General features: G+C 37.6%; 3 protein-coding genes across 5 annotated transcripts; 1 reads left to right on the forward strand and 2 right to left on the reverse strand.

The window, feature by feature from the left end:
- Positions 1-149: 149 nt before the first annotated feature.
- LOC103952386 (187-kDa microtubule-associated protein AIR9) lies at positions 150-13,023 on the forward strand. Its single transcript, XM_048582155.1, is given in 40 exon segments — positions 150-458; positions 651-729; positions 951-1,812; positions 1,984-2,055; positions 2,213-2,278; positions 2,425-2,496; positions 2,583-2,648; positions 2,780-2,842; positions 2,937-3,002; positions 3,240-3,339; positions 3,505-3,606; positions 4,047-4,279; positions 4,373-4,487; positions 4,632-4,752; positions 5,282-5,457; positions 5,634-5,769; positions 5,925-6,025; positions 6,147-6,194; positions 6,463-6,647; positions 6,747-6,864; positions 7,217-7,344; positions 7,613-7,781; positions 8,019-8,111; positions 8,114-8,136; positions 8,379-8,547; positions 8,685-8,769; positions 8,887-8,957; positions 9,034-9,153; positions 9,337-9,532; positions 9,622-9,743; positions 10,098-10,305; positions 10,491-10,564; positions 10,717-10,855; positions 11,119-11,300; positions 11,499-11,654; positions 11,733-11,864; positions 11,981-12,039; positions 12,145-12,177; positions 12,278-12,409; positions 12,635-13,023. Coding segments are annotated over 38 exon segments (5,136 nt in total). The 5' UTR covers positions 150-458; positions 651-729; positions 951-984; the 3' UTR covers positions 12,812-13,023.
- A 534-nt stretch (positions 13,024-13,557) lies between these two features.
- LOC103952387 (cationic amino acid transporter 1-like) lies at positions 13,558-16,398 on the reverse strand. Its single transcript, XM_009363973.3, has 2 exons — positions 16,211-16,398; positions 13,558-15,523 (listed from the first exon to the last, which is right to left on the reverse strand). Exon 2 carries the CDS (start codon positions 15,505-15,507, stop codon positions 13,705-13,707), a length of 1,803 nt encoding a protein of 600 aa, XP_009362248.2. The 5' UTR covers positions 15,508-15,523; positions 16,211-16,398; the 3' UTR covers positions 13,558-13,704.
- A 524-nt stretch (positions 16,399-16,922) lies between these two features.
- LOC103952389 (cationic amino acid transporter 1-like) lies at positions 16,923-21,963 on the reverse strand. Of its 3 annotated transcripts, none has more exons than XM_009363976.3 (3): positions 21,680-21,963; positions 21,106-21,520; positions 16,923-18,709 (listed from the first exon to the last, which is right to left on the reverse strand). In XM_009363976.3, exons 2-3 carry the CDS (start codon positions 21,518-21,520, stop codon positions 17,280-17,282), a joined length of 1,845 nt encoding a protein of 614 aa, XP_009362251.2. In that variant the 5' UTR covers positions 21,680-21,963; the 3' UTR covers positions 16,923-17,279. The 3 variants fall into 3 exon arrangements, with proteins under 3 accessions (XP_009362251.2, XP_048438113.1, XP_009362252.2); XM_048582156.1 differs by having other exon boundaries at positions 21,622-21,963; XM_009363977.3 differs by having other exon boundaries at positions 21,685-21,961.
- Between the last annotated feature and the right edge of the window lie 1,074 nt (positions 21,964-23,037).

The following is a 23,037-nucleotide window of genomic DNA, read 5'->3' on the forward strand; positions in this document are numbered from 1 at the left end:
TTTGTTAAAACAAATAATACTGAGAGTTTTTTTTTTGTTAAATTTCTTTATAAAATTTTGTCACTTTTCTACTTTTCACTTTTTCTTCTTTTGTCACGGTCACACATGGGACATGGGGAATGGGATTCCACTTCCATGGCACGCTGCACAGTGTTTCAAATCCTAATTTTTTCCGCCATTTCTTTTAACATTTGCAAATTTTATATGGAACCCAGCTTTTTTCAGACATATTTTAATCCCCACATGGCTATGCCCATAGCTTTTCCAATTTCTTAGCTCACCAAACAGCACAGTCTCTCACTCACTCCCTCACTCTCTCACTCCATTACTTTTGTGCTTTTCTTTTTGGTGCCTTCCAAGCCTGCTTTGACCATCTTCTGCCTAATAATCAAACCCTAGAAATGCCTTACAGTTTCCGTTTCAGTTCTGTAACCCCGCAGATCTGACACATTGTCCAGGTAATTGTTTATTTAATTATCCTTATCTCTCTCTTTGTTTATTTTGTCTTTTTTTTTTTTTTGTGTGTGTTTGAATTTGTCCTTTTGAGTTCAAATTTGTTGTTTTTGAGCGCTTTTTTTTTTTTTTTTTTCTCAAAAGGGTTTGGCTTAAATCGAACTGGGTTTTGCTAAATTGTCTGCATTTTGTGGTAGATCCAAGTATGGTCCTTTGTTTACAAGGACAGAGGTTTTGGTCCTGAAAAAGCTTCAATCTTTATCAAGTTCTTGACTTGTAAGTACCTCCTGCTTTTATTTTATGAATTGGGTTTTCAATTTTGTTCACATGGTAGTTTAGTTGAATTGAGGTGAGGAATGAAGTTGAAGTTTTTAGCTTTGTTGAGTAAAGGGTGTGAATTTTTACAAAACTGCACTTTTTCCTTTCTGTTTCCTCTGCATTTTCTTGGAAACCAAACATAAACTGACTCGGTTTTTTTCACTGTTCGTGGAATGTAGCTTTTGGTTTTGGACGCATTTGTGGTGAACCAAAATGGAGGACAATTTAGTGGTGGGGGGCGAAGAGACGGTTGAAAAGGCCCCAATTTCGGAGAAACAGTCCTCTGTTCGTTCATCAGAAACTGCAAAAGGAGTTACCAAAACTGTGAAAACCGGCAATGCAGTGACATCAAGGGTCTCGGTTCCAACTGTTAGAAAGAAAGTAGACCCCAAAAGTGGTGTGGATCCTAGTTCAAGGGCTACCAAGTCTAGTGCAAATGGGTCTACCCGAAGTTTGAATTCAGTCCCGATAAGGCGAAACAGCACTGGAGGTTTGCCGCAGAAGCCATCAGTCTCCACCGCAAGACAGCAAAACAGTGCCACTACGACTGCAGTAAAAAAGACTCTGGACCCTGTCAGGCGGTCCCTCCCAGAGCTTAGAAGGAGTTCATTGCCTTCAGCTGCTACCACTAAATCTTTGACTAGAATCAGTGTTTCAGAAGTTAGAAAGTCGGTTTCAGGATCGCCATTGGACCGGAGTCTGAATAAATCATCCGGGTCAAATGTGAGTGTAACTAAACAAGAGACTGTCAGGAAGCCTGCTGTCAAACCTGCATTGTCTACTTCATCTTCCTCTTCACGAAGGGCGACTTCCTCATTGGATAGTAGTGCTAGCAGTGGAGTCAGGAAGTCGGTCCCAAAGCTTTCTTCCCCATCAGCTCGAACACCTACAGTTACTAGTGGGCTGAAAACCGGTTCTTTGTCCTCTTCTCTTGATAGAAGTTCTAGTTTATCTGGGCGTAGGAAAACTGCAACTCCTCAAAGCCGGGATTCTCGGTTCATTGTCCTTCCACAAGTGGAAGTCAAAGCCAGTGATGATCTGGTAAGCATCATTCCTGTTCAATCTCTCAAACGCTTACTTTGTTTGTTTGATTTGCATCTGTCTTGTCATGCTATTGGACATGACTACTGATGAAATATTATCATATCATTGGTAACAGTCCTTCCCTTCTGTATGTATTTATTTTCTACCTTACATTACGTTTTGTGCCAGAGGTTAGATCTTAGGGGTCACAGAGTTCGCAGCCTCAAGGCTAGTGGTTTGAACTTGTCACCAAATTTAGAGGTAAACTGATTTTCTTTTTATATGAATAGCTGTCTATTTAAGTGAGTTTTGCCATCTACCTAACTAGATACCTTGTCAATTATTTTGTCAGGTTTCCATAAACGTTTTTCTTTGTAAGCGATTATAGTTGTTCCTTAAATAACACTCCTTTTGGCAGTTCGTTTATCTCAGAGACAATCTCTTGTCTACATTGGAGGGAGTGGAAATACTGGCACGAGTAAAGGTTGGTTAATCTGAAAATTTTAAGCAATCTACTAAATTGCCAAGTCAACTATTTATTATTATGCACATGATAAGCATGAAAACCATCTACTGAAGATTTGAAACTAAATAGCTTAGTAATTATTGATAGTACTTCCTTATTTCCAGGTTCTTGATTTGAGTTTCAATGATTTCAAAGGGCCTGGATTTGAACCTCTTGAAACTTGCAAAGTCTTACAGGTTTGTGTTTCATATGTGCATATCTTCATCTTTAGGTAGTTTGTAGATATCCATGTAATAGGGTTCTTATATTTTGATCTGTGCAGCAACTTTATCTTGCCGGAAACCAACTCACGTCACTTGCTAGCCTTCCTCAGCTCCCTAATTTGGAGGTCAAGATTCATGAATAGTTTTCTGTTGCTGATGTGCTATGGCAGTTTGCAATTTGTTATAACCTCCTGAATTGGTCCCTAGTGGTAAAAATTTGTATTTATCTAACTTTTGTTTCTTTTTCCTTGTATAGTTTCTCTCTGTTGCTCAAAATAAATTGAAGTCTCTTACAATGGCAAGCCAACCTAGACTACAGGTTTGTTGTTGTTTAGGAGCTTCGAACTTGTTGCCTCTTCCCCCCACTCCCAGTGTTTGAACCAAATGCTAACTTTTTCAATAATTTCAAACAGGTATTAGCTGCCAGCAAGAACAAAATTTCAACTCTGAAAGGTTTCCCCTATTTACCAGTCCTTGAGGTTAGTTTCAAAATATGTAGGCATTTGCCTTCAAGTTGTCTTGTGTTGGTCTTTATCTTTATCACTGTAGCTGAACATCCGGCACATTTAAATTCATAAATTCATGGAAACTGGCTGTTGGGATTGAATTTACATCTCACATGTCCATGTAAAGGATTTATGCATCTCTTAATAACTTAATTCATCTGACCGGGGTTGTAAACTCACATAATTGTACTTTCTTGTTTCATGCCACAGCATTTACGAGTGGAGGAAAATCCCATACTTAAAATGCCTCACCTGGAAGCAGCTTCCATTTTGCTTGTTGGTACTACATTAAAAAAGTTCAATGACAGAGGTATCTTGTAGAATGATTGTGATTTGGTTTCTACATCAGTTGCCATGTTCACCTGTTTCCTGTTCTTATATTTCTTCTTCCCTCCCCCCTCTCTCTCTATCTCTGTCCATCTCACTAGTTTTTACAATAGTGTGTCCTTACAAGTTTTTTTGAAAATTTTGCCAGATCTTTCCCGAGAAGAGCTTACAATTGCAAAGCGCTATCCGGCACACACCTCTTTGTGCATTAGAGATGGTTGGGAGTTTTGCCGTCCAGATCATGCTGCAGGTGTGTAGTTTGATTTCTTTCATTCTTTTAGGTTGCAAATTCAGTTCTTGTGAAATCTTTGGTGCAGAGCTTATGTTGGTTTTGAAAGGACAAGTCACCGTTGGAACTTGGAAGTAAAGGGATTGAATGGATAAGTTACTGTCTTTCATGATTCCTTTTGGATATACAAGTTGCTTTTGGTAAAAGGACTGCAAATCTGTTGGTTTATCATGCATTATGTATTATCTAATAGTAGAGTATTCAAATGCATCAACAAAGTTCGCAATGAGCTATTATTATATGCCCATGAATGAACTTATAAAATTTATATGTATATGTCTATGGATCTATGTGTTGAGGGATACGCTTGCTGCTGTCAGAATATTTTAGGATGGTTAACCCTGTTTTGCAGTTGTAGTTGATAGCCTAGTTAAACTTATGAAATTATGTTTCTTGAACAGACTCTACTTTTCGTTTTCTTGTTGAGCAATGGAAGGATCATTTGCCTCCCGGCTTCCTGGTCAAGGAGGCCTCTGTTGAGAAACCATTTGAAGAAGATACTTGTCGCTGCCAGTTCACTTTTGTACAAGAGAACACTTTGGCAGCTGATCCACAATTAATCTTGAAATACCAATGGTTTGTAGGAGAAAGAACTCCTTCGAATTTCACCATTATTCCTGATGCCACTGGAGAGGTAACTGATTCTTTCAGTAAGTTCAATGTTTTGAACTTTTGGGCTGCAATTGATTCTTCATGCAATCTAATTTTGAGCTGATGATGAACATAGGTCTACTGGCCTAAGCATGAAGATATTGGTAGAATTTTAAAAGTGGAGTGTACTCCTGTATTAGGAGAAACAGAGTACCCTTCTATTTTTGCTATATCTTCTCCAGTTAAACGAGGTAAATGCGAATGGAATAATTTGACAATATCTTTCTGTGTTAAAATTTCTTCTGGAAGCATACCTTTGCTTATTGGGATAGTTTTTATATGGTGCAAGTAATTTTTGTCATGCTACTGATTATCTTACTTTCTCACTTGCAAAGGAAGTGGAATCCCAAAGGTTGTGAATCTTGATGTTCGTGGAAATCTAGTGGAGGGAAATATTGTTAGAGGTCATGCAAAGGTTGCGTGGTGTGGTGGCACTCCAGGGAAAGGTGTTTCTAGGTGAGACTACCTATTTAAACGATTTACATACATGTTATACGTTGACAATTCTAGATGTTTTGTGCTTGTTATACATTGTTGTCCATTCCAAAATAACTTAAGATTGGGTATGGTGATAGTCTAGCACGGTAATAAAGCTCTAGTTTCAAGATGTTGGTGGTCCAAACCTCTGATCCTCCACCCACCAGTGATTTTATTAGCTTTTAATAGTGCAGGAGTGGGTTACACACGTATGTTTCTCTTTTTATCTCCCATGCACTGGTTGAGGTTTCAAAACAAGGATGTTGAAGCTTTGATTTGCATAGTTGGCCTATTCCTTTGCTTAAGCTTTTGGTGTACAATGGTAGCCTAGCATATCTACACATGTTATTTACGTGTGTATGTTTCTTACAAGCTAAGGTACCAGATATATGCTTGTCTGCACATTTGTATGTAATGTACCAGATATATGTACACGTATATGCTTTATTCTCTTTCCTTTTGGTACAGAAAAATCATATAATGCACATACATGTTTCATATTTTTCAGTTGGTTGAGGAGAAAATGGAATAGCAGTCCTGTGGTTATTGCGGGAGCTGAAGATGAGGAGTACAAATTGACCATAGATGATGTTGACTCCAGTTTGGTTTTCATGTATACACCAGTGACAGAAGAAGGTGCCAAAGGAGAACCTCATTATGAATACACCGATTTTGTAAAATCAGGTATGTAAGCCTTCCAACTTTTGTGAAGATCTTGTCTATAACTTTTGTGGTATGACTATGTTAACTGTTAAGTATACGATTTTTAGGGCTTTTTTCTCTCTTTTACTCACTGCATTTCTTTTTTGGCCTAGGAGATTATGATTAGGGTATTAATTGTTCATGTTTCATGGTCGCAGCCCCTCCATCAGTCAATAATGTACACATTGTTGGAGATGTTGTTGAAGGCAGTACTATCAGAGGAGTTGGTGATTACTTTGGAGGAAGAGAGGGTCCCAGCAAGTTTGAATGGTTATGTGAGGATAAAGACACTGGGTTAGTATGCTCATATCTTGCGATGCTCCAATGGAAAGTCTTTAGTTATTGTATTTTGTTCCCTTGATCTTTTTTGAATTTTGGCTTTTTTTGGTTGAAATTTTGCATACTTGAGCCTCCCTCCAATTATTTTCTCTAATGGCTTTTCTTGTCAGAGACCTTGTTTTGGTATCAACGGGTACACCTGAGTATACTTTGACCAAGGAAGATGTTGGCCATCGCTTGGCTTTTGTGTATATACCCATCAATTTGGAAGGTTAATACGTTGAACTTTCCCTGGGAACATTTTATAGATAGTAACAGTGTTGCTTACTAATGGATTGTCATTTAAAATTGTGTTGGTGTTTTTTTTTATTATTTTTTTTTTTTTTTTTCAGGTCAAGAAGGGGAATCTGTTTCGATAAGGTCCCATGTTGTGAAGCCAGGTATCTTGAATAATGTCAATACTCTTGAAGCTTGATTCAGTTTACTTTTCCAAGGGGAAAATAAAAACATTCTTTAAATTGATGTCATTTTCCTTGTGGAAGTCTTGTGGTTGTTTATTTTTTTAAATTTTGTTTATTGAGCATATCTGTTGTGATGATTATGGTTGGAATTTTAACCTGTTCTATGCTTCTGTTTGGTTTTATGATGTTGGCATGTTGTCACTGACTTCCTCTTGTTTTCCTATTTTTTTGCTCTGTCAAATTCCAGCGCCTCCAAAGGTAATAGATTTGAAGATAGTTGGTGATCTAAGGGAGAACAGTAAGGTTACTGCAACTGGTACTGTCACTGGAGGAACTGAAGGGTCTAGCAGAGTACAGTGGTTTAAAACAAGTTCATCTACTTTGGATGGTGAGAAAGGTCTTGAATCTGTAAGCACATCTAAGATTGCAAAGGTATGCGATCTCATATTATTTGAATGTATGAATTCAGAAATCCTAATTGAAGGCTTTCATTTATGTGATGCAAATTGGATTGATCGTACCTTTGTTCAGGCTTTTCGCGTACCCTTAGGAGCTGTTGGCTATTACATTGTTGTAAAATTTACTCCTATGACTCCAGATGGTGAATCTGGTGAACCAGCATATGCTATATCAGATAGAGCAGTTGAGAGTAAGTAAATATACTTTATACATGTTTTTGTGTATTTAAAGTATTTGAAATGCAGGCCACTATACAGTAATATCAGCCTATTACAAGTATTTTGCCACCACTGATATAGAAGGAGTGGTGGAAGGTGTATCCTTCCCTCTTATGGTGTTTCACCATCGTGATGGAAACTGAGACAATTATTTTAATATATTCCCAAAAATTTGGTGGACTTCTATATGCATTTTTTTAAATACTTTACAAACTCAACTGTTGATTTCCAACGGCTAGATTTGAAGCTTCCATCTATTGAATGTCCCATTCTTGATGCATAATTGAGGTTGTGTATAGCTGACTGTTGTCCCGTTTCTTGCAGCTTTGCCTCCAAGCCTAAATTTCTTATCAATTACTGGTGATTACATCGAAGGTGGAATGTTGACGGCATCATATGGTTACATTGGTGGTCATGAAGGAAAAAGTATCTATAGTTGGTATCTTCACGAGGTATATGCACCTTTATCAAATTTTGCAAGTCATGAATTAATGCTTGATCTATTGGAGGTCTAACACCTATCTTACATATTTTAAACTGATTTATTTACCGAAAATAAGATAATATTCAATTTTATACTGGGTTGTATTAGGTTTCTTATGCCATGATAATTAGTCTCTAGGGTCCATCCGTGATCCCTTGATTTCGTGCTGTGCAGAATACGAGCTAATGTAAAGAGGACCAATGCTTATAGTTACTTGTTTACCTCGTAATTGACAGGTTGAAACTGACTCCGGATCTCTAATACCTGAGGTTACAGGGCTTCTTCAGTATCGTATTGCAAAAGATGCAATTGGTAAATTCATTTCATTCAAATGCACCCCTGTGCGTGATGATGGGATTGTGGGTGAGCTAAGAACATGCATGGGCCAGGAACGTGTTCGCCCTGGTAATTTTGTTCTCTCGTTTCTTGATATTTATTGTGCCGATTATTTGCATGTTTGTTTTTGCAAAGTGGACAAAAATCATAGTACATTGATGTCTTCAATTGAATATCGATTGCCAATCAGGCATATGCTATAATTTTCATTGTGGACTTGTGCAAACTATGATGGATAGCTCTGCGTACTGACTTATATATTTTGTGCTCGAATCATTCTTATAAAGCGTGCTGTTTCATAATCAGGGAACCCTAGATTTCTTTCTCTACAAATCGTTGGGAATGCCACTGAGGGAACTGCACTTAGTGTAGAAAAGAAATATTGGGGCGGTGAAGAGGGGATTCAGTTTTCTACTGGTTCCGGGTAATTTCATTTAACTTTCTGCTGTTTGTAAGATATCATCTGTTCTCAACTTGCAAAATGCTGGTTTATTGCACAGAGCATTCCTAGTTTACTAGAAATTTACATTTTATAATATCAGAAAGTCATAATTCCTTGAAAAACCACTTTAGTTATGAACTTGATTACTTTGATTGCTTTTCTTTAGAAATAGAAAATTGTCAACTGGTACAACATTTGATTAAAGAAATGTGATGCATTGGCAGACTAATTCAGATGGAACACAAACCGAAATCAGGGGTGCAACAACTGCTTCATACACACTCTCAATTGATGATATTGGCTTCTTTGTCTCAGTATCTTGTGAGCCTGTCAGAAGTGACTGGGCGCGTGGTCCTACTGTTCTATCTGAACAAATTGGACCTGTAATACCTGGTAATGAGTTAATTTCTTGTAATCTTTATTCATAATCGTAGGATTCTATTGAAGATTTCTAGTTTTTTCCCCTTGTGCACTTTGGCTTGTGTACTGGGTTATCACTAAACCATTATGAATTTGTACTCGGAGTGCAGGGCCCCCCACTTGTCGGTCTTTGGAGTTTCTTGGTTCAATGATAGAAGGGCAACGTCTGAGCTTTACTGCTTCTTATAGTGGAGGGTCAGACTTACTTTTATTCTTATTATATTATTATTTTCTTTTCCTTTTAGATAAACCTGGAACTTTAGTGTTGTGACTGATTCACACAATGGAAGTCCTTGTTTGTAATTCAGGGAGAAATGGAGATTGCTCGCACGAATGGTTTAGAGTTAAACGTAATGGTGTCAAGGAGAAGTTGAGTACTCAGGGTGAGTTCTAATTAGATGAGACAGATTTCACATTCATGTGAAATTACAAATTTAATGGTATTTTTTCTCTTGGCAGATTTTGTGGATTTGACTCTTGATGATGTGGGTACATGTGTTGAACTTGTTTACACTCCCATGCGCAAAGATGGGATGAGAGGAAATCCTAAGAGCATACAATCTGATGTGATTGCTCCTGGTTAGTTAATTTATTTTGAAGAGTTCTGCAAATTTTTCTTTGTAGTTTGGAAGGTCATATGCTAAAGTTGTTTAGGATTATAGTTGATGTATCTCATTCTGTCCATTTCCCTTCCGTTTTCATATCCATTTAATAAATTCTAATTTGAACTTGACCAATTCAATTTATTGCTTTTTGCAACAGCGGATCCAGTAGGACTGGAGCTTGTTATTTCCGATTGCTGTGAGAATGAGAATTTATTCCCCAAAAAAACATATTTTGGTGGAGAAGAAGGTGTTGGGGAATATATTTGGTACAGAACAAAGAATAAGCTGCATGGATCTGCATTGCAGGACATATATAATGCATGTGAAGATTTGGTTATTTGTGGTAAAACATTGTAAGTTCTGATACTAGGTGGTTTCTAATGTTTTGAAGTCTGTATTTTCATTTTTGAAAAGATGTCTGAATGGTTTGCAAATGTGGCAGAACATACACACCAGTACTTGAAGATGTGGGGGCATATTTGGCCTTACATTGGGTCCCTACTCGTTCTGATGGCAAATGTGGACATGCACTAGTTGCCATTTGCAACTTTCCAGTTGCACCTGGTACAAACTTCTTCATTTTCATGCTCATAAGTTCATTTTCTTTCTTGTCAATGTCATTCACATGAGGAGATATCGTTAAGGCTACTTCATTTTTTCTGATTGGAAACTAGTATACACAGTACACTTCCAAATTTCATACATTTCATTTGGTGTTCGATTTTTGAGGAAGTTGTGTACTTGAGCAACTGTTTCAGTTCATTTTAGCCAAGACCAATTTTATAGCTAATTGATAGTTCCATGTCCTGTATCTGCTATATGATCTTACTGATCTTTGGTCTGAGTTATACAAAGGCATTCATATATCCATTTCTTTTAGATCTTGTTCGTTGACTGTTTGGTGAATTAATGTTGCAGCTCTTCCTGTGGTTTCTAATGTTCGTGTGAAGGAGTTGTCACAAAGCGTTTATTCTGGAGAAGGAGAATATTTTGGTGGATATGAAGGATCGAGCCTTTTTAGCTGGTATAGAGAAACTAATGAAGGAACTATTGTTCTTATTAATGGAGCCAACACTAACACTTATGAAGTCACTGATGCAGACTACAACTGCCGTCTATTGTTTGGGTAAAAGTTTTGTCTGACTATTTAACTTTTCCTACATCTAACAAACTTGCATGTAAATCTATTCCTTGTAAACTCAATAATTGCTTTCTCGTATATTATATGTAGTCTTGTGGATGAATATATAGAGAATTTAGAGATGTATATTCTAATAAACTTTTCCATATGCTTCCATATGCATCTTATAGATACACACCAGTTCGTTCAGATTCGGTGGTTGGAGAACTGAAGTTGTCTGAGCCAACTGATATTATCCTTCCAGGTAGAAATTCATCATATCAACACTTCTGGCCTTTGATATATTTGATGGACTTGCATTTTCTTCGGTCTGGTAGAAAGCAGTAAAAACGCTGTGTTATTATCTTACATGGTAGAGCTTAAATAAAATTTTAATTTCAATTTGGATCCCTCCAGAGCTTCCAAGACTAGAGATGCTTGCTCTCACAGGAAAGGCAATCGAAGGTGGTGTTCTTACAGTTGTTCAAGTGATCCCAGAGAGTGAGACTCAACAGATTGTTTGGAGCAAGTACAAGAAAGATGTCACATATCAATGGTATGATGTTATATTTTAGTAATCTACGGCATGATTCCATTCAAATGGGAATTTAACTTTTTATTACAGCTGGGTCCTAGTTTCATGTAACATTTTGTTCTGATAAGCAGATGACTATTTGGCATGCAGCGATTTCTAATGTTGTATAACTTTGAAGTCTGGAGATGCATTCAATTTGTTGAAATTTTCTTGGATTTTTTGTCTCAAGTTTGTTAGCTTGTACTATTTCATTTTGTTCATTACATGACAGAGGGATGCTGCAGGTATTTTTCTTCAACAGAGGGAGATGAGAAAACCTTCGAATTATTACCTGCACAGAAATCTTGCTCCTACAAGATGCGTCTAGAAGATGTTGGGCGCTGTCTAAAATGCGAATGCATTGTGACTGATGTCTTTGGAAGATCAACTGAGCCTGTGTATGCTGAAACCGGACCCATATTACCAGGTATTCCCATTCGAACACTTAGGCCTCGGGTTTGTTGATTTTCTTGGGTTCCTAAAGCTTGTAAACTGGACATCAATAAGAAATGATTTCAAGCCATGTACTGACGAGTTGAAATGCAAAACTGGTGGAAGTTGCCCCTGACTCCATATCTGCCCCCTAATTTTTATTTAATCATATATTACTTCTGTTTATCTGTAGGAATCCCTAGAATAGATAAGCTGGAGATTGAAGGGAGGGGCTTCCACACCAACTTATACGCTGTACGTGGAATTTATAGTGGAGGGAAGGAAGGAAAAAGTAGAATCCAGTGGCTCAGATCAATGGTTGGCAGTCCTGATCTTATCTCTATACCAGGTATTGGAATTTTCTTGATAACATTATCATAGATGTATCTTTTCACTGGGCAATATTAAATGAAAATTTTCCTTGCAGGGGAGGTAGGGCGAATGTACGAGTCTAATGTTGACGACGTAGGGTACAGGCTTGTTGCCATTTACACTCCAGTAAGAGAGGATGGAGTGGAGGGGCAACCTGTTTCTGCATCAACGGAGCCGATTGCAGTTGGTAATTAAGAATCCCATCCCTCACCCTTTTTTTCCGGTTTCCTTTTGGATCTATCTCTTATTACTTTTAAGTTATAATACATTGCGATTTTAAAACTGGCATTGATTTTCGTGCAGAACCTGATGTTCTTAAAGAAGTGAAGCAGAAGCTTGATCTTGGAACTGTGAAATTTGAGGTTATGGAAATTCTGAAACTCTTAATATTGTCTTCTGCGTGTAGTAAATCGTATAGTATTTGTTGCGAAAACCATTTCTAACCACGTTTCACTTGTTCGGTACAGACATTGTGTGACAAGGACCAATCTACGAAAAAGGTTGTCATTTGATATTGTCTGCATACAATCGTAACTAATCTGTTCCCCATTAGAAATGATTTAAAGTTTTGAGTATTTTTTTCCGTTGTTCTTATCGCAGGCTCCTGCAGTGGGAAGTCTTGAGAGAAGAATCCTCGAAGTCAACAGAAAGAGAGTCAAGGTGGTAAAGCCCGGTTCTAAGACTTCCTTCCCAACCACTGAAATTCGTGGAAGTTACGCGCCTCCCTTTCATGTAAGTCCATATGCATGCTTCTAATCGAGCTTTCTTTTCCAGTTGTATGATGTTTGCAATGTTCAACAGATCGAAGAAGTTTCAAATTTAGCGTGGTTATGTTGTTGATCTAAAGCCTAACCTACATAATTCAGCCATATGGCTGGATTTCCTTTCGTTTTTCTTCCTGGTTTTGAGTTGCATTTCTATGTACTACAAACTTAATAAGGTGGAGGATTTTGGCAGGTGGAGCTGTTCCGAAACGACCAACACCGTCTGAAAATCGTCGTGGACGGCGAGAATAATGTCGACTTGATGGTGCAGTCAAGGCACCTTCGGGATGTAACTGTGCTGGTGATCAGAGGGCTTGCTCAGAGATTCAACAGTACATCACTCAATACCCTCCTCAAGATAGAGGCTTAAATAATCTATGTAATTGGTAATTAAGGTGATTATTATTAATACTGTTATTAATGATATTAAAATTAAAATTAAAATTATTTATTATTTTTCTGTGTACGGTAGTGAGAAAGAAAAGGTGTGCAGTGGTCAAGAATTGTATGTAAATTACAACATTGAGGAAACTGTTGGAATTATTATATTAGTTAATGATTAAATTATTTGTTCAAGAAGCATTAACAATTGCATTTTCTAAAAGAAATTATTACTCACTGTTATTGATCGGTTTTGCAAAAATTCTACAGAAATCGTCGTAAAACTTACTGTGGAACTTTAGCAGCCACATAAGCTTCTTAAAATTCATAGCTGGTGTGTTGCTGCATTGACGGAAAGTAATAATACTTATGTACCATAGTGCAGGTTTGATTTTTTCACCGATGTTCTTGTTCTTAATCTTTTTAACTCATTAACGCTATTGTTTGTTAGAAAAAAAAAATTCTTCAAATTCATGTTAAGACTTTGTAAAAATCCCATATTTTGGGAAAAACTAGTTTTCTTTTATTGATTTTCCTTCCTTTTGAGCTTAAAAATTAGATTAAAATATAGTTATGTCCTCGGTAAGATCCGTTTCAAATTGCATGAATTTTTCTTGTGCACGCAAAAATCTTGCGAAAATTCAACAGTTGCATTTCTTACTTTGTAAATTGATTGTTTCAGCAAATTTTGCTTACTTTTTTTAGACTTAGAAGTGCATATTTAGAGCGCATATAAAATTTGACAAAACAAAAATTGGATATGAACATTGGAAACTAGCAATGCTCAACAACTTGTATCCTGAATTAAATAGGTAAAAAAATAAAAATAGTGAATTGAATTTAAGACTTGTACAGAGATGCTGAAAGAAGAGACTCAGATTTTCAGTTAAATTCAATGATTCTGCTAGTCCCAGCCTCCATGTTAGCATCAACTGCTCCTCTTTCAAGCTCCCTAGCTGCGTCGTACGAAGCGTGCAGCACCACGAACAAATAGTACACGAGCAGAATCAACGTCCAAACGCCGAACCTTATGTACGATGCACCATCGATGGATCCCAAGATGAAGATGTTGATGGCAATGCTGGCTGATGGTAACCAAGGGACTAATGGCACCCCCCAAAGTTTAGGTTTCTTTGCTTGTTTGAGAGTCAATTGTAGGCCTAATGTGGCAACAAACCAAATTGTGACTGTCACAGTGTAGGCAATCCAACCGTTGTCGCTAGCTGCCCAAAAAATAGAAGAACCAACTGATGATCCTACGATCAGTACCAAGAACACAACGAGTTTGTTTCTGTCGGGAGTTGAGGTTTCACCAGAAGCGTAGTATCGCCTTACAATAAGTGCTAGGGCAACAAGTGTAAAGATAAACAGGGTTGATATTGAGAGAAGGTTTGTCAGGACATCAAGGCTTGTGAAGAATGCAACAAGGGAGTTTAGAACCGTCATAAAAACCGTGGCATTCACAGGCGTACCAGTTTTCGGATGGATGGACGCCAGGAATGGAGGTGCCATGTGGGTGCGTCCAATGTGAGTGAAATAACGAGCTTGGGCAAGAAGGTTGGCAAGCAGGACGGTTGTCATGCCTTTAAGTGCTCCGAGTGCAACAATGTACTTGGCCCAATTCATACCCGCGGCTTGGAATGCAACGGTGAATGATGCATCAGGATCAATTTGGCTGTATGGCTGCATCAGGCACAATGTGGCTGCAAGAAGGCAATAAGTTGTTATGATAGTCAACATTGAGCCAATCAGCCCAATTGGGATATCTCTGCCAGGGTTTTTCGTCTCCTCCCCCAACGTTGCTACACCGTCAAATCCCACGTACGCAAAGAAGAGAACAGCTGAAGCTTTCAAGATTCCGTGGATACCAAATGGTGCAAAGTTTGTAGTGAAATTAGTAGGGTTAACCTTAGTCATGCCGGCGACAAAGATGAAAATCAAGACCACCAGATGGGTGATAGACATAACCGAATTGAATCTAGACGAAGCCTTCATGCTCAAGGCAGCACCAAAACAAACCAAAATGGAGATCAAAACCGCGATTGGGTCTAAATGGTTGAAGTTATCGGAAAGGGATGATGCGGTGATGCGAAAATCGTTGGGGCTGTGGTTGCACAACGTAGCAAAGTACGAGGTCCATGACCTTGCCACACTAGCTCCTGAAATTATATACTCAAAGAGGAGGTTTCCGGCAGCAATATAAGCCACAAAATCACCAAGCTCCACCCTAAGATAAGAAAATGAGCCTCCCGCCACAGGGAGTTCCACTGCAAACTCAGTGTAGCACAAAACTGATAGCATTGCTGAAACGCCGGATATGAAGTAAGAGATTACTATAGCAGGGCCAGCATGATTTCTTGCTTCCTGACCTGTGAGAACAAAAATCCCTGACCCCATGACCGCTCCAATGCCGAACCAAATGAGATCCCACCAGTTTAGGGTTTTCTTCATCTGATTCTGACTACGTGCACGAATTTCTTCGACCTCCTGGTGGTCGAGGGACCGCGCAAGAAGCCGGTCTTTGAGTCTTGTTTTCGTGCTGGACAGTGCATGAACATAGTTTCCCCAGCTCTTGAATGACTCCTCCGGCAAGAAATCATCTTTGCTGCATATGCAACTTCTTCTCTTGATCACAATGCCTTGTGCACCACCATCACCACCACCTCTACTGACGACGGTCACCATTTGTCTTCCGGCTTCCCTAAAATCGAACGGATTTACAAGTTTCGACAAAAAAATTTGTGAGAATATAACTGGAACAATGTTGCCTTTCAACCAAGAAATGGAAAATCTTGATGCAGGGATTATTATTATTATTATTATTATTATTTTTTTTGAAATAAAAAGTCTAAAACATTGGTACCAAATTATTCGGTGCTAGGGTTCCTTCTCACCATATAAATAAAGATCTTTGGGAGAAGATCGGATCCTCAGATAACAGATCAGATTTTTTAACTGCTAAAATAGAACCAGTCAACTTAATTAACAAAATTCAATCCTCATCAAACGTTTAGCCAAAACGAAAAATAAAATATTTTATATTTGTTCACTCATCATGTATAAAAATGTTATTATTCTTAAGAAATGGCATCAGCAAAAACTCTACTATGCTTTCGACAAAAAATAAAGAAAAAGAAAATTCTACAATGCTTCGGTGTACGACATGTGCCGCAGTAATGAAGGGTTGTATGGGCGGTTAAGTATAATAGTCAAGGATCTTGATGCATATTAAAAAAATTAATATATTCAAAATTCATAGCATAATTCAAAACCAGATTTGTGAAAATAAGCATAACTGTTAGTTGATGATATGTGACTACATCAGCAAAGAACATTGCAATTTACACTAATAACTTTAAATTGGAACCAGCAAAAGTAAAAAACGTACCCTTTTGGAAGCTTGTATTTCTATACAAAGAAATACTAGGAGAAGATTCAAACACACGACTTCGAGTGCAGAACTTCAAACGGAGGAAAAACGCTTTTACCTACTTAAGCTACTAGCCCTTGCAGATTTGAAGAGTGTTTTAGATGAGAGAAGGCAAACCCAGAAATTTAACATAAAAACAGAAATAAAAAAAACAAAAAGTATGGGCACAGAGAGTGTTATGATAAAAGTGGTTGAAATTTTTTTTTTAGGTATTCAACCATTTATATTATAACACTTGGTGTACTAGACTGTGTTGCCTACATATGTGACACACTGAAAAATTACTCCACAAGAAGGGTTCAGTATTTAATGGTCCATTAAATTAAATAATACTCTCCCATTAAACTTGGTATGATAGTTATTTACTTCGTAACAAAATCTTACTACTAATCAGTGTTGTATAAGGACTAAAACACTTGGACACACTAAACTCATCTAAATTATGAAGAGGAGAATTTCGAACACAGACAACCCTCTACATATTTTGTTGATGGGAATGCCATTGTGAACATGGCCATTCTCAACTGTGCGAGAATGTTTGGGTGCATTGTGTCACTACAATGACCTCCCCAATCCCATCATAAACTTTGGCTGATTAGAGTTAAATTGTCTACGTATCCTCTTGAAAATAAATAAACCCCTCTAAGTACTTGTAAGAAAAAAAAGTTAATTGAGAAAGAAAGTTGTGGTGATAACAATAAAAGTACTACTTCTAAACGTATTTATAGACAACATTTAATTATAAATCACATCTCTAAAAGCAAGCTGATAACAAACGTGAAAAGGATCCTCGTCGGATCCTTTTTTTGGGATCCCGTGATTGTGGTCGTTCATTGTACGGTCAGTTTTCGTTAAGTACTATTTATATTTAATTTTAAATTTTAAATTTCAAATGATTTTTGTCCGCATGATAAACGATCACGATCACGGGATCTTGGGATCCCCTTTTCCAAACTAAACAGCACTAATCACACACAAAAACAATTAAATCTTCACACAATCACAGAGACACACAACAAACCCTTGCTTAACTAGCAGGAGTTTCAGAGGCATTGCTACCATTTCCAGCGTCTAAGCCGGCGTCCCTCGTGGCCACCCTTGCAGCTTCAACCTTCCTCAACTCATTGTTTCTGCCGCCCTCCAGCCTCTTCGCTTCTGAGTCCTTTACCGTGTCATAAGACGCGTGCAATCCGAAGATGAAGTAGTAAACCAAGATGATCAGAGTCCACACTCCAAACCTTATGAATGAGGCGTGATCGATTGACCCGAGCAGGAAAATGTTGATGGCAATTGAAAGAGATGGCAACCATGGCACCAGTGGCACTCCCCAGAGCTTCGGACTCCTTGCTTGGGGGACAAGTAACCAAATCCCTAAAGTACCCAAGAACCAAAGCGGCGCGGTTACCACGTAGGCAATCCAATCATCTGCTCTGCTCCAATAGACAGAGGTGGCAATTGAAGAGCTAATTATGATGAAAAGGCAGGCAATGAACTTGTTCCTGTTGGCCTGAGTTGTGACGCCGCTGACATAGTAGCGGCGAACAAGGAGAGCGATGGCAACAAGGCTGAAGATGAACAGAGTGGAAATGGAGACAAGGTTGGCCAGAACATCGAGGCTCGTGAAGAAGGCAATGACTGCGGTGGCTGCGAGTAAGGTGACCGTGGCATTGACAGGAGTGCCGGTTTTGCAATCAACTTGTGCAAACCATGGTGGCACCATGTGGGTTCGGGCAATGTGAGTGAGGTACCTAGCCTGTCCAACTGCCCCGCCAAGCAGCGCGCTTGTCATGCCTTCCAATGCGCCCGCTGCCACAATGTACTTAGCCCATCCCATCCCAACAGCTTCAAACGCAACCGGAAATGCAGCTTGTTCATCGATTTGGTTATACGGCTGCATAAGGCCTAATGTCAGTGCAAGCAAGCAATAGAGCACTGTAATAATCACCATTGAGCCGACAAGACCAATTGGGATGTCCTTTGCGGGATTCTTGGTCTCCTCCGCCATGGTTGAAACAGCATCAAATCCAACGTACGCGAAGAACACAACAGCCGACGCTTGGAACACGCCGCGCGGGCCAAAAGGGGCGAAATCGATGTAGTTTTTGGTATCAGCTTTGGTGAGGCCGGCGATGATGATGAAGACAATGACAATTATATGGAAAATCGAGGCAATGTAGTTGAGACGAGAAGAGCCCTTTATGCTGAGGACTGCGAGGCAGCAGATGCCGATAAGGACAGCGACAGCAATGGGATCGAGGTACTTGTAGTCCTCTGAGAAACCGTGGGCTATGATGCGGAAATCATTGGTGTCGCTGCGATTGCAGAGGGTGGTGAAGTAGGATGTCCAGGAACGAGCAACGGCTGCGCCACTTATGACGTACTCGAGGAGGATGTTGCCTGCTGCAATGAAGGCCACGAAGTCCCCAAGCTCCACCCTTAGGTAGGCAAATGAGCCACCTGAAAAATCAAATTCAATCTAATTATATTAGGAGGGAACCTAATTAAGTTCTTACTTAATGTTGTGAGACTTGTCGACACAAACCAACAAATTACTACTTTAATTACTTTGGAATATTATATTAGACATATCAAAATATGATCAATAGCTAAGAATTCGAACTCGAGATGTTGATACTTTTAGCCAACTAAGTTGCAACGAGTTTCTTTCTAATTGTTATTTCTTAACCATCAATTAAATGAAAAAAAAAATGCCATGGTAATGCTTGATTTTATTTTATTATTATTATTTTGAACAAAAACAATGCTTGAATTGAATGCATGTGTTAAGTTAATATATCCAAAATTTGAAATAAAACAATTTGTTAGTAGCTAATCAACCGGATAATACTAGAATTAAGTATAAATATTGAATACATTAAAATAAATAAAAAAAATAAAAAAGCCTAAAATCTTGGATAGGTGGTGGGACAGAGTTGAAGAGATATGCATGGAGGTCTAGCAAGTAGCAAAAATTTGAGAATTGACGTCAAACTGTGAGGTGACAAAAACTTGAGAATTGACGTCAAACTGTGAGGTGACAGAGAGTTCATAAAGAGTTTTATTTCGAAAGAGTCCTCTTAACATTTCTTAATTTTGTAAATCATATGATGTAGTTGTTGATAATTAAATTATTACTTAAGTGTTGATTAACGTGTTTATTTTATATTAATGACACGTCACATAATTTACAAATTTAATCTAAAAATTTATTCTAGCATTACTCAAACAGGAAATCCGGGAGAAACGATGAAAAATCAATCTAGCGAGTAGCAAAAGCATGAGGCCAAGCAAGCAAACGTAATCTCCCTGCCAGATTTCCACCAGTCACCATCTAAACAACTCCTCCACGGTTCCACCACCATGATTCCATATTGATTTAGACTTTTTGATACATGTTACTAAAAAAAAATATATATATATATATATATATATATTAACAAACGATATTATTTATCGTAACGGGATAGAGGACGTTGGATACGCTTTATAATTGACTAGCAATAATGTGAATCAAATTCGCCTTTAGCAAGAATCGAACCTAATTACTAAAAATATCTTTAAATATTCAGAAGGATTCCTTAATGTAATTATTTAATAATTTTATATTTTGCATCTTCACTTCACCTAAAATAATTCCTAGTAATTAAAGTTGTACAAAACCTCAAGTCCTACAAACCAGGAAATAAGTCAATTGTAAAATATTAATCAAAGGTAAGTTCATGATTTAATTAATCAAAGGCATGTTTATGAAATAATTCAATTGGAAAATATTAATCAAAGGCATGTTTAGCTCTTTATTTCATAAAAACAAAATATATGTTTTCTAAATAAAAGATTTAGTTATGTGGGGGCAGATTCTTTGTTATTGTAAGTACCCTCAGTCATATCCTAACAATAATATACTAAACTTTACGCACACAATGTAAGGACACACTTTTAAAATGAACCTTTATTGGCACTCGTCGAGGTAAAGTAACTAAGAAAGAAAATAGTGGAATATGAATTATTTTTTTTAACCCTATTCACAATCCTTTCAAGAAATCTATATTTAAAGAGAACACAAAAGGTGAACAGTATTTTTGGTACCCTCGTTTTGTGTTCAACATGCTTCAACAAAAATACCCCCAAGACACAAGGCTTGAAAGGTATTCCAAAATGATCCATCAAATAAGGTAAGGGTATTTTTATCATTTTAATAGTGTTTTTTTTAATAATTATTTTTTGGGTACAATTTTTTTATTTAATAATTAGTACCTCATAATAAGTTAACAATAATGTGATTCAATTTCTATATTTTTAAACATGTTCAAAACATATTAAGAGGCGTGTAATGCTAGTTATAAAAAAAAGAATTTTTACACGCGGATAATAATGTGATTAAATAAGTTGTAAAATGATTGTTTTTTTTTTTTTAACAAATGATATTATCTGCACAAGGGAGGGGTTGGGCTTAACCTCACAATATGTTAGCAATAATGTGATACAATTAGTTGTTTATTAAATATTATTTTTTCTATTTTTAATATAATTTCTATAAATACCAATTTTATTATGTGAATTCTGCTTTTTAAACCGTTTATGGTTGAAACAAGACGATAATATGCAGGCAAAGGCTAATTTTAAAAGGAAAATTAATGAAAAGTCCAAAAAAATTTCTCTTTTAATGAAAAGCCCTTTTTAAAGGTATAGTGAATAGTACCAGAGAAATGTATAAATATGATTTTTCGTTAAAAATGAATAGTACCGGAAGTGTTTTGTTAAACCTCCTAATTTTAAATGTATGCATGTATATATATATATAAAACAATAATATTTAAGAAATGCTCGAATATTTAGTAAGTGTGTTGCCGTACCTGCAACAGGAATCTCGACGGCGAACTCGGTGTAACAGAAAACAGAGAGCATAGCGGAGACGCCCGAGACGAGGTACGACAGCACGACGGCGGCGCCTGCGTGCCTTTTCGCCTCCAGTCCTGTGAGCACGAATATTCCGGCGCCGATGACAACGCCGATTCCGAACCAGATGAGGTCCCACCAGTTGAGCTTCTTCTTCATCTCGTGATGACTCCGCGCCTTCACCTCCACCAGCTCCGTGTTGTCCGCCGACCGGGAAAGGACGCGATCCACGAACCGGCGCGGTGTCTTCTTCAGCGCATTGACGTAATTGCCCCAGCTCTGGAACGACTCCTCGGGAAGAAAATCGTCCTTTCGGTACGTGCAGCCTCTCCGCCGTATTCCCTCATCGTCTCCTCCGCCGCCCGCTCCCATCTGTAAAAATTCAAACTCAAAAATTTCAGAAAAATCGAATTGTCAGAGAAAATAAATAAATAAAATCACAATATATGATCCAGAGATACTAAATTCAGTCCCTTAATTAGTTTCTGTTTGGCTGCCAAGAAAGATTAGGAAAATGATAAGATCCGTAACCGAACGTCTGAATTTGGCTTCTATATTATTCTAGAGAGAGAGTGAGCTTCCGTTTTTCTCCGATGACCGGCGGAGAGAGAGAGAGAGACGCGGGAAAGCTCGTTCAGTTGAGCAAGCAGTTATATAGGCTCACTTAGTTTACCGCTCATTACTCATGTGTTAAGAGCTGTTACACTGTGACACTCGTCAACGACGGAATCTGAACCGTTGATTTTTATGTGTCAGAGATTCACTCCATTATCTGTTTTTAGTACCATTCTACAAACGATTTCCAACCGTTCGATTCATCTCAGGCTTCATCGGCGGTCACTTGTTATTTGAGACGATTGTGAGCTGTTGGCTTGGTGAATCTCCGGCTGAGATTCTCTTTATTTATGTGCTTATGAGTAATTGAGGTTATGTTTTAAGGCGATTGTAAGCTGTTTGTTTAGTAAAATTTTAAGATTCAATTATTTATATGCTCGTGAATAATTGATGTTAATATTTTCTACTTCAAACACAATGAAATTAAATGTATAATATAATTGGAAGTAGTTTTTTATTTTTTTTAACAAACGATATTATCTACACTAAATGGTTGGAGAGGTGGGTTAAACCTCACAATGAGTTAGCAATATTGTGGTTCAAATTCGTCTTTAGGGAGAATCGAACCTAAAATCTCTCACTTACAACTAAAAAAAATTATCATTAAGTGAATACAACTTTGCTTGTTTGTCTAATAGATTCTTTTTTTTTTTTTTTGGAAGTTTGGTTTTATTTGGAATTATTTCACATGGAAATTTTTTAAAATATTTAATTTGATATTTGATATTTTTCAAATAATTGCATAGAGAGTGATGCAGACGGACGGGGAAGTGACTTTGGACAAGATTCAGTAGTTTTTAAAACGATGTCCTAATCGGACGGCTGTGATGCTACTCCTATAAAAAGGACATGCGGATAGTGATTAGTGAGAACCCCACAATTTTGTTTCATCAAACGAGAGATTTTGTTAGATTAGCCACTAACAGAATTCAAACCTCTCACTTACAACTGAAAAAGAATATCATTAGATCATAATCTTAAGTGACTACAACTTTGCTTGTTTGTCTAATAGATTTTTTTTTTTTTTTTTTTTTTGGAAGTTTGGTTTTATTTGGAATTATTTCACATGGAAATTTTTTTAAATATTTAATTTGATATTTGATATTTTTCAAATAATTGCATAGAGAGTGATGCAGACGGACGGGGAAGTGACTTTGGACAAGATTCAGTAGTTTTTAAAACGATGTCCTAATCGGACGGCTGTGATGCTACTCCTATAAAAAGGACATGCGGATAGTGATTAGTGAGAACCCCACAATTTTGTTTCATCAAAC

The sequence above is a fragment of a genome, unplaced genomic scaffold (genome assembly GCF_019419815.1).
Source record: "Pyrus x bretschneideri cultivar Hongxiangsu unplaced genomic scaffold, Pyrus_bretschneideri_v1 Contig19, whole genome shotgun sequence".
Classification (NCBI taxonomy): domain Eukaryota; kingdom Viridiplantae; phylum Streptophyta; class Magnoliopsida; order Rosales; family Rosaceae; genus Pyrus; species Pyrus x bretschneideri.